The 10881-nt window shown below is 34.7% G+C and overlaps 1 protein-coding gene across 1 annotated transcript; it reads left to right on the top strand.

Annotated features, from left to right (window-relative positions):
* Positions 1–669: 669 nt before the first annotated feature.
* On the top strand, positions 670–10398 carry adpgk2 (ADP-dependent glucokinase 2). The gene is made up of 6 exons (XM_058749716.1): positions 670–938; positions 2383–2542; positions 4867–5057; positions 5200–5296; positions 5392–5528; positions 7229–10398. The coding sequence occupies exons 1-6, from the start codon at positions 746–748 to the stop codon at positions 7897–7899; spliced, it is 1449 nt and encodes a 482-aa protein (XP_058605699.1). The 5' UTR covers positions 670–745; the 3' UTR covers positions 7900–10398.
* Positions 10399–10881: the final 483 nt, after the last annotated feature.

Below are 10881 nucleotides of genomic sequence, written 5' to 3'. Positions count from 1 at the left end.
AACATTACAAAATCCTACAGTGTCCTATTACGTCTTTAAATAATTGATATGTTTATATACGTAGTGGTCTGTAATCAATTAGATGTTGGACTTTTATTTTGAAATAAAACAATCGGAAATGACTCGCTTCTTAGTAGAGCCACTGGATAAAAAGTGACATTGAGCGGCAAATACACAAAGGTTCTACCTCCAGGGGCGCAAAGCGGCTCAAAAATACCAAACCCCTATTAACCCCCATTCAAATCTCAGAACGGGTTTTCCCCCTTATTTACACAATGTAAATTACAATTATTTAAATATATTACATCTACGGATTTTTTAACTAACATGCAAATTCAAATTTTCAATAAAAAAATCTCTATAACATGATTATGAAAATCTGTATCGGGTAATCATCAACTGTAATGATTGGTCAATACTACTAGCGCGGAGAAAAGTAACAAGTACCACGTGACTGGTCGTGACAACGAGTCTGAATAGTAATAATTAATGCAATACCTAAATGACAAATACACTTTGTTTAAAACGTATTGAAGTGACAACTGAGTAAATATAAAGAGACAGATAGATAGAGAGAGAGAGAGAGAGAGAGAGAGAGAGCTTAGCTGTGCTTAGAATGATATACTCACGCGCCATTCTATCCTCTTATATTTCTATGGTAGAAAAAACATCCGCCCCCTGATTCATCATCGCATACTCGCTCAGGAAGAAAGAGGGGAGGCGGGAGTGTGTTCATACATCTGCAATGGCCATTGAGCTGCGCTCTGGTGTCAAATATGGCTCGTTTTTGTCTCTTGCAGTGGTGTTGGTGGCGTATTGGTTCCGATCACCGGACAGTTCGATTCTGGACGACAGGCTGGACACGGTTCTGTCTTCATTGCTGCGCGCAGAGCGGAAAGTAGGCATGAACGGCGTGTCCAGCCCGCGAGTGGCTATAGGTACAGACTTTTAAGTGCACTTAACAGCATGCAACAAATAATTATGATGTGCAACGCATAGGCTTGATTGCAATACATTCTGCAGTTCTCAAAGTTCAAAATATCTAAATATAATAACGTTACTTTGATGTTATTTTAGATAAACTCAGTAAATATTTATTAGTGAACTTTAATAATACAATATTAACTAATGTATGTAATAATACAGTAATACCTTTAAATGTTAGATTTGCATATTTTAGTTTTTTTAAATTTTCAAAATAAGACTAATTTATTTAATAAAGTTGTATTTTTAAATGAACAATTATACTTATTTAATGTAATATTATGTATTGATTTTTGTTTTTGTGACTGAAATGTATTGATTTATTTTTAAGCTTGTATTAATTTATTTCCAGTTCACTAATAATTATTCATTTTAACCAGGGTTATTATAGTAAACTAAAAACCTAAAAAACTTTATTTACTTGAAATAAGATACATTTTTGAGGAAATAAAATGACAATTTAAACTTATTTAATTTCATCTAGTTGCCTAGGAAATGTTTCTCATTTTTATTTTTATTTTTTTATGTAAAAAAAAATAAAATAAAATTAAACTATATAAACATATAAAAAAGAAAACTAATAAAACTGACAAAATAAAATTTTAAGTAAAATTATAATAAAAACAGAAAATACAAAAAATACAAGCTTAATCGAAATATTGATTTAAAACTATAATAGTATCCCAATGATACTAAAATAACACTGATTTTTACAAATAACAGCTAATTTTTATATTCAGTTTGCCACATTTTTCTTGATGTTTCCTATCCGCAACTGTGCATGTTACTATTTTATCTAATAATGTGGCTTGTTTTGCTTCTGAGGATTGTTATCTTATACGATCAAGCCTGAGCTGATGTTTTGCATGCTAGTTTTGCATTCTTTTTTTTTGTTGGTTTACACTATAGTAACAAGTACTGAGTACTTGTGAAGTAAAACAACTTTGACAACCAGGTTTCAGCCTTGTTTACCAAAAGTCTTCAATCATTAACCTGAGTCACATGCACAGCCCATTGCAATACTATTATTTTATTTGTTGTTTACATTATTGTCAATGCATGCGAAAGTGCTGACTTTTCTAGACTCTTGATTGAATCTTTGTTGATTTGGATTGATAATCAATCAGTTGAAGTTCTGTATGCATTGACTCAGTTAAGTTAGTTTTCAAACCGTGATTGGTACCTACCAGTCTGTTGCACCCTGACAAACAAACAACAGCTTTAGTCTGTAGTCATGTTTGCTTTTGCCAAATATGCATGGCATCGAATCCAGTTTGTTCAGATATTGCATGACCTATGATTTACATGTGTTTTGTTGGATGGTCAGGTTCAAAGATTAATTTATTGTAATATTAGATTAGATTATTTCACATGTGTCATTTCACTGTCTCTTATCAGGTTTTGGCGGCTGTGTGGATATCATAGTCGATGGAGTGACTCTGCTGAACAAAATGGGTTTGAAACCGACAGACCAGCCCCTCCATCATGACTACATAGAGAACGCAGAGCAGCTGGCACAGAGTTTCGCTTACTTTTTCTCCCCCGGAGCTGCTTCAGAGTAAGTGAGAGCCGTTCAAGCATGTTCGCAAAGCCCTCAGGACTGTACAGATTGCGCAATTTCGCATAATACAGCTGTTCTGATTTATTTAATTTGAAGCCGGTTAAATTGTTTACATAGCTTAACTGATTCCAAACTTCCATTTTGTGTTAGTTAATAGTTAACAGTTGGAATTAAAACTAATTAACTGGTTTCAGGGTGAATTTAGCGAGTTCCCCACAAGTTCACACTGGTAACCACAGATGTAGGTCATTACATTAACTATGAACAGCTAATGTTACGCAACCACAAAGTGTTACATTTATGAAATAATATTAAATATTGATCATTTAATTTCAAGGAATAGTTAATCCAAAAATAAAAAATCTGCTGAAAATGTACTTACACTCAGGCCATTTAAGATGTAGATGAGTTTGTTTCTTCATCAGAACAGATTTGGAGAAATCTAGCATTATATCAGTTGTTCACCAGTGAATGGGTGCCGTCAGAATGAGACTCCAAAACAGCTGATAAATTCATCACAATAATCCACAAGTAATCCTTGAGTCCATCAATAAACATCTTGAGAAGTGAAAAACTGTGTTTATAATGAAAAATCCATTATTAAGACGTTTTAAATGTTAAATTGTTGCTTAAATATCAGTACTCTATTCATAATATAGCTTTTTCCAGTGAAAATTCACCTCATCTGAATCAGGAGAGAAATGTGCACTGTTTGCCAGCAAAAAGAGCCTAAAGCTATTTGTGAGGGGACAACAGATGTGATGGACTTTTTCACTGGAGGAAGAAGTTTTATGACTTATGGACTGGTATTTTGGCCAAAAGCAATGGATTACAGTTAAAAAGCCTTAATTATAAGATTTGTTTCTTACAGACGTGCAGTTTTTCACTTCATAATATGTCAATTGATGGACTGGAGTTGTGGATTTCTTGTGGATTATTGTGATGTTTTTATCAGCTGTTTGGACTCTCATTCTGATGGCACCCATTCACTGCAGAGGATCCATTAGTGAGCAAGTGATGTAATGCTACATTTCTTCAAATCTGTTCTGATGAAGAAAGAAACTCATCTACATCTTGAATGGCCTGACGGTGCATAAATGTTCAGTAAATTTTCATGTTTGGGTGAACTGTTCCTTTAAATTGTTAAGCTGAATTTTGTCAGACCCTCTTAGTTTTGTTGTGCTGGCAATATGGCAGCTGCGTCCTGCAAGAGAATTCACACTTGAGAGCGGAATGACAGGCTTCTCAATATAATATTGCAGTGATGTTGAGACACTGCATAGTGCTGTTTGAGCCGTGTCTGAGTGGAGTGTAATTTACAGCTACTACTGCCAAAACGACACAAAGTGTTTGGAGATTCGAGTGCTTCTGGTTGACGCGCGTTTGGATTGATCTTTGAATTTCTCCTCTAGATAATAACCATCAATCATAGTGGAGTTTTTCTTTTCTGGCAATTCTGTGAAAGCTTTTAAAATGCGTTTGGTACAAAATATGTTTAGGTTGCAGCTGTCATGACACTACTAGTAAAACAGTGTTCATTTTAACAATGATTCAACAAAGTCCAACCGTTAACAAATGGTTAATTTATAATTAAATGCAATGAAAATCCACTTCTCATTGATCCTTATTTGCTTTATACATATTCCTGGTCTTCTGTTGTTACATCAATCAATCAATCAATCTTTAACAAATATTTAAGAAACTGGAAATGTATGTTCTTATGTTTTTTAGTTTGTTAGCAACTATTTATTACATTGTGAAACAAATTTCTATAAAAGTTTTGTTTAGCTTTGGTTTTAATGTTTCTTAGAATGAAAATCCTGCATACAAAAATCACATTACTTTTTGTGTAACAATTAACACTGCTCATGAAAGCTAGAATAAATATGTTGACTTATACAAGCTAATCTGTTATCACTCGTGCATAAAAATGACATGAAATGAGTACAAAAACTTCTGTACTAACCAATGTTTCATAATTAATGATCAAAAGCTCTAAAATTAACCTCACCAACATATTGATGCTACATGAAAATAAATAGTACTATAGCAATTAACACCAGAATTAAAAAAAGTAAATTAAACAAATTTTAGTTACATTATATAATACTTTTTTTCCATCGAAAATGACATGGAAAGAACAAAAACCCTTTAAATGCTTGACTTGTGGGTGCAAAACAGGATGTTGATGAATATAAATACGGCTTCTGAATCATTACTCTATAGCACAAAACCTGCAGCCTGGTGTTAACAGCTCTGCCATCATCAGGCCCCAGCAGTGTTTGTTATACAGCTGACAGTGTTTTTGTTCTTTTCCATAGGAGGTTTGTGATGAATGACACACTCTTCAGTGAGCTGGTAGAGGCTTCTCGAGAGATACCAGGAAACAGGTGGTCAATAGGAGGAAATGCACCTGTCATGGCCAGCAGGATGGCTCTGGAAGGATGTGATGTGCTTTTAGGGGGCAGTTTCAGCACCGATTTCACCGATATCCTCTCACAGCGTATCACAGGTGCTGTAATGCTCTTACTTTCAGCTTTATGCTAAGCCTTTTCTATTCAGCATTGTAAATATCTTTAATCTTTAAAAAAAACAATTATTTGTCACAGCTGTCCATAATATTCATTGCAATGAATTATTTCATCTCTCCTCAGTGGCTGGAAACACAGTGGATGAGCCAGACATCCACCTGATTCTGGAGTATCCCACAGGTGCCACATGGGGGCCGTACACCTCCCGAAGGGCCAACAGGTAGGCTGATTTACTTTCTGATTTTACATCTTTACTGTACTTTCAGTCTAATCTTTCTGTGAGTGTTTGAAAATGTTTTTCTTGCATTGCTGTAGGTATATCGTCCATAGTGATGACCATAATCCATATCTGGACTCCATGGAGCAATTTCAGGAGAAGCTGAACAGCTTCAAACCAGATCTGCTTGTTGTAGGAGGGCTACAGATGATGGACAGCTTCCCTTTCAAAAAGGGTAAGTGAATGAAGACACACAAGGGCAATAATTAACTTTCATTAATAACATTTACAAACATTATTGCTAAAAGGCTCAACAAATCAATATTGAATCTACTTTAAAATAACAATATGAAACTTTTTATTCATGGATTTTAATTATTATAAATGTCAGCCCATGCGTGGATCAGTGGCAGTTTGGAGGTAAACCCACTCTGTACTGTCACATGGTGAGATTAGCATGTTTTCCCAGCTGCCCTGGGAAAGTAGACTGACTGTAACAACTCGTAGCACTCAGTGATTTTGTTTGCTTTGCTTCACTTTTCTGTCTGCTCTAGAGGGAAATTAGTCTTACTAATATTTGCTGTAAATTTTCACTGCTTGGTAACTGTTGGTTATCTGTGTTTTAAGTAATATTTAGACGTGAAACTTGAAAATGCTTAAAGTGTTTAGCTAAATGAAACTGTATATAAACAGTAACAAAACAAAGATTGTTGGAGTATATTTTATAAGAAAATGCTATATGTGACCCTGGACCACAAAACCAGTCTTAAGTCGCTGGGGTATATTTGTAGCAATAGCCAAAAATACACTGTATGGGTCAAAATTGTCGATTTGTCTTTTATGCCAAAAATCATTAGGATATTAAGTAAAGATCATTTTCCATGAAGATATTTTGTAAATTTCCTACCGTAAATATATAAAAACTTCATTTTTGATTAGTAATATGCATTGCTAAGGACTTCAATTTAGACAACTTTAAAGGCGATTCTCAATATTTCAATTTTTTTGCACCCTCAGATTCCAGATTTTCAAATAGTTGTATCTCTGCCAAATATTGTCCTATCATAACAAACCGTACATCAGTGGAAAGCTTTCAGATGATGTATAAATCTCAATTTCAAAAAATGGACTCTTATGACTGGTTTTGACTGGTGTTGTGGTCCATGTTCACATTTCAGTATTTCTACTAGTTTCATGTTTAATTTAAACAGTTTTTTTTAACAAAATGAGATTTAAAGCAATCTATAAATGAAAAAGTGTTCATTTATTATTTCTCAGACAAAATGCTGCAAATTTAAATATGTCAAATAACAAAACTGAAGTGAAATGTTACAACATAAATATTACAAATAAAAGAAATCTAAGCTAAGGCTTTCTCTGGGGTCTTTCCAATTAAAATTAGAGGCAGTCACTGCATTTTAATCACGGTCCAAACAAAGATGCTGCATACATGCCGCATGAGCAATTTCTGATTTAAATTAGATTGTATAATTCCTAAATTTGAAGCTTTGTGAAACTATAGTGCATAAAACATCTGAAGGAAACAGCCAGCAGACGGGCTGAATCTGACAGCAAGTGGCGCTTATAGAACAGCAGCGGTACAGCGTTTCTTTGGTTACTGCTGTAAACAAAGCAGTACTGCGCTTATAAACACTACTTTAATATGCATTATACAGAGGCAAGATGGAAAGAAAATACCATCTAAACTTCTCTGAAGACAGCCAGTTCCCCTTAGAGATACAATTTGGGGGTGGGAGTTTCTATGAATGTATTGCGATTCGTTTAAAATCTCAACCAACTTGAATCGTCACATATTTTTATTGATTTTTCGGTTGGCTCGGGGAGCATCGTTACATCCCTACATGTAACATATTAAAATCAGGGTTTCTGCTGTATTAATTAGGAGATTATATAATAACTGTCTGTTTCTTCTAGGAGAGCGTGAGGCTCTGCTGGGAAAGCTGGCGAAGATGTTGTCCTCCGCGTCCCCACAGACCGCTGTCCATTTCGAGATGGCCAGCTTCGTAGATGAGAGTCTGATGTCAGATCTCCTAGAGTTTGTTCTTCCTCACTCCGACTCGTTGGGCATGAACGAGCAAGAGCTGCCCAATCTCCTGAGCCTTTTCCGTGGCAGCAACTTGACTGTGCTTTCCGACCCCAACCCACGCGTAGCTACAGTGCTGGATCAGATGCGTGATCTCTACCGCCTGGTAAACCAGCGCCACCAGGAGGCCGAGATGGGTCGGCCGCTCACACGCCTTCATGTCCACACGCTGGCTTTCCAGGCCATCATCGTCAAACGCGGCTCCAAGTGGAAGAACACCATGTCGGCCACAGCCAAAGCATCTCTGACCGCCAACCGACACGTCTGCGGCTCGCCGGACATCGATCTCAGTAAAGCGCGGCTGATCATGGACGAATCATTCTCCATTAGCAGGCAAGAAGGAAGTCAGAGAATTCCGCTCCAGGAATCTCGACCCGTTTCCTGCTGGGATGAGGACGGCTATGAGGTTTGCGTGGCTCCTGTGCTGGTGTGCACTGAGGTGTACCAGACTGCTGGAGGAGGAGACAACATCTCTGCCGCTGGGCTTGTACTGCAGATCTGAATATGAGACGTATTTAGTCTATTTTTTTTTTTCTTTTCTTTTATTGCATTATTTAATTTTTTTGTGGGAAAAACATAGAGACAGACCATGTGCAATACAAACATTGGGTCCAGCTAATATAAAGTTGGGTGAATCTCACAAAACCTGTCAACAACACATCCACATTTCATCCCCTTAAATCACAGGAAACAAATTGGAGATTTTGCTTTTATAATTTTTTTTTTTTTTAATTGTTGTGTAATATTTTTTGAATATTATTTTCTTAACAATTAAGCACATTTTTAATCTAATTCTCATTTCTGCATTGTCTTTGTGCTGATTTTTAAATTACATTTAAAAATTAATTTTACTACAGTATTTTTTATTTTAATATAGTAAAAAATATTGTATTATAGTAATGAGAATAATGAAAATGCAATATCATGGATGCATTACATACATGAAAATGTGCATAATTGTCATGAAAATAATGTGTCAATGCCATCATTTTATTTTATTTTTTCCTTGTGCAAAATATAATTTTTTGATTTTTGTGTGAAATATTATCTGGATACTTTATAATGAGATTCCACTGAGTTATCCTACCTATAGGTCATATGTTTTTGTTTTCAGTTTGTTTTTCTTTACTCCTATTTAGAACCTTTATGTCTTAAAATGGCTTCGTAATCATTCACTTCACGCACATCAATCCAACAGGGGCCAGTAATCTTGAAATAATACGCAGAAGAATCTTTGAGCACCCAGAGCTCATTATGTTATGACTGAAGTCAATCAACGAAGATGCACAGTAGCCCGCTATGTTGATGTCAAATGGAAATGCAGACAAATTTAGCATGACTGAAGTGTTATGGGGTCCATTTTTTACTTAATATTGCTTTATCCTCATTGGTCGGATATTATTGCTTCCTTGTTTTATGCTCCACCCAATGAAGTCACATCTTTATTCTCATTCCGTAGCAGCATCATATTCCACTTTAACACAAGGGATTGAGCAGTTACACATTATCACAAAGATGGAAACAATTCTTATTTATGTCTTTAGCTTATTTTACAACAACACCTTGACTGAATTCAAACACATGCACCTTTTAACTAAGGGAACATGGCTTGATTTTTAACTCTAGGGAAGTGGAATGTTTTAAGGATAGTAATTTTAGCTTGTGTGGGTGTATCTCATGAGAGAAAATGTCCCAGTCAAATTTCACCCCAAAATTAAAAGATAGAAATATATGATAGTAATCTCAATTGAAAATAATTGTAATTACAAGTAAAAAAATGTAATGCTAAAAAAGTCATAAAGGAGAGGTGTGTTATTTCTGTACCATTAGCATTAGAATAATCAAATATTTATTATTTTATATTTTATTTTGTTTATTTATTTTGTTTTTCATGTTTAAATTTTATATATATATATATATATATATATATATATATATATATATATATATATATATATATTATAATTTTTTTTTATTATTTGACTTGACCATACTTTCATGAGATTCACCTTAGTACTTTAGTTATGTTTGAGTTTGAATGAGGAACTATTCTTAGAATGGATACAATAGGAAGCCAAAACCACTTATTTCCTTATTTGCAAAAACTTCCTGCATGTGTGTATTTTCAGGAGGAGGATTTGAAGTACTTCAGCAATGGTGATTTTTACCTCTCAGAAATATCATATCTGTTGTAATCATAGTTGTGGGTGTCTCTTTTAACAGATTCAGAAACATCTAAGCAAATCTGGGCCCTGACTTCCTTTTAGTCACATCTTCCATTAGTCACCCTGAGTGCAAATTATTACCTACCTCCTGTGCCTATAAAAATATACCCAGCTTAACTGATGTCCATCACGATTATATTGTATACCTGCATTTATTTATGCGATGGGTACATTACAGCGCTTGTCTATGCTAGTGTAACCTGATATCAGACAGGAGATGGATGTTAAAGATGTCCCACCCTATGAGAGATGTCACGCTCGCCAGCTGATATATGAAATATGTCTCAGGGATTACAGTAGCCTGGATGTCTAAGATCCGCAACACTTGAGTTTGAACCAATTTAGCTGTGACAGAGAGCAGCTGGTATGATTCTGGATGAGATCTGAGCCTGTAGCATACTGAACAACTGAAGGTCCAGTCGTTTTGAAGAATCTTTAGTGTGAAAAACGGCAATGGATGCTTTTGTTGTGAATATGATTCATGTGTTTAATCATAACGTAATAATTCAAGAGGGATTTAGGTGATTGATAATAAGGGTTTATGCATGTATGAAGCAATTGTAGCATTGGAATTGTTTATTACAGGATGGCGGTAAGAATATTGAATGTTGTGCTACCTAAGCAGGAAATGAGTTGTTATGAAATGCCTTTATCTCTTTCCTTCTTTTGTCTTGGCCATGTGTGGTCTGTCAGCAACGGCTGTTCTGAAGGGAAAGTCTCGTTTTTGAATGACTTTGGATTTGTATGTAATAAAATATTACATTCCATTTATGGTACACCGTTGTGTATTCTGACTATTTTATTAACTTTTGGTCATTTCATTTAGACTATTTTGGAAAAGTTGAGGTCAAATCAACACCTTTGGTTTGTTTCATGAATGTTTCTTACTGTTTAGAAAAAATATTTCAGAATATTTAGAAATACAACGGGGGTCAAAAAGTCTCCCTGTGAAAATCTGAAAATCTTTTTCCTTTGAACCTGAAACGTTTTAGGTTTTTAGGATAGATAGATAGATTTTGAAGATCGTGTGTATGTGTAAAAAAAGATGCACAAAGTAGGCCTATGTCTGAAATTGCTAAATGTATATACTTACATTAATATATATTTATATAAAAAGGACAACTTTATTTTGTACGTTCTGTTATTGTGTTGATTTAATACTTTTTTCATAGTATATTTATTTAGAAATTACATAATTAACGCTGTAGTTCAAATCTTTAAATGTAAAGATACTGTAAAGACGCTAACTTTTATTTTTT

Source organism: Onychostoma macrolepis, chromosome 17 (assembly GCF_012432095.1).
Source record: "Onychostoma macrolepis isolate SWU-2019 chromosome 17, ASM1243209v1, whole genome shotgun sequence".
In the NCBI taxonomy this organism is placed as follows: domain Eukaryota; kingdom Metazoa; phylum Chordata; class Actinopteri; order Cypriniformes; family Cyprinidae; genus Onychostoma; species Onychostoma macrolepis.
The sequence above is the reverse complement of the archived record's forward strand: the minus strand, read 5'-3'. Positions and strand labels throughout refer to the sequence as shown.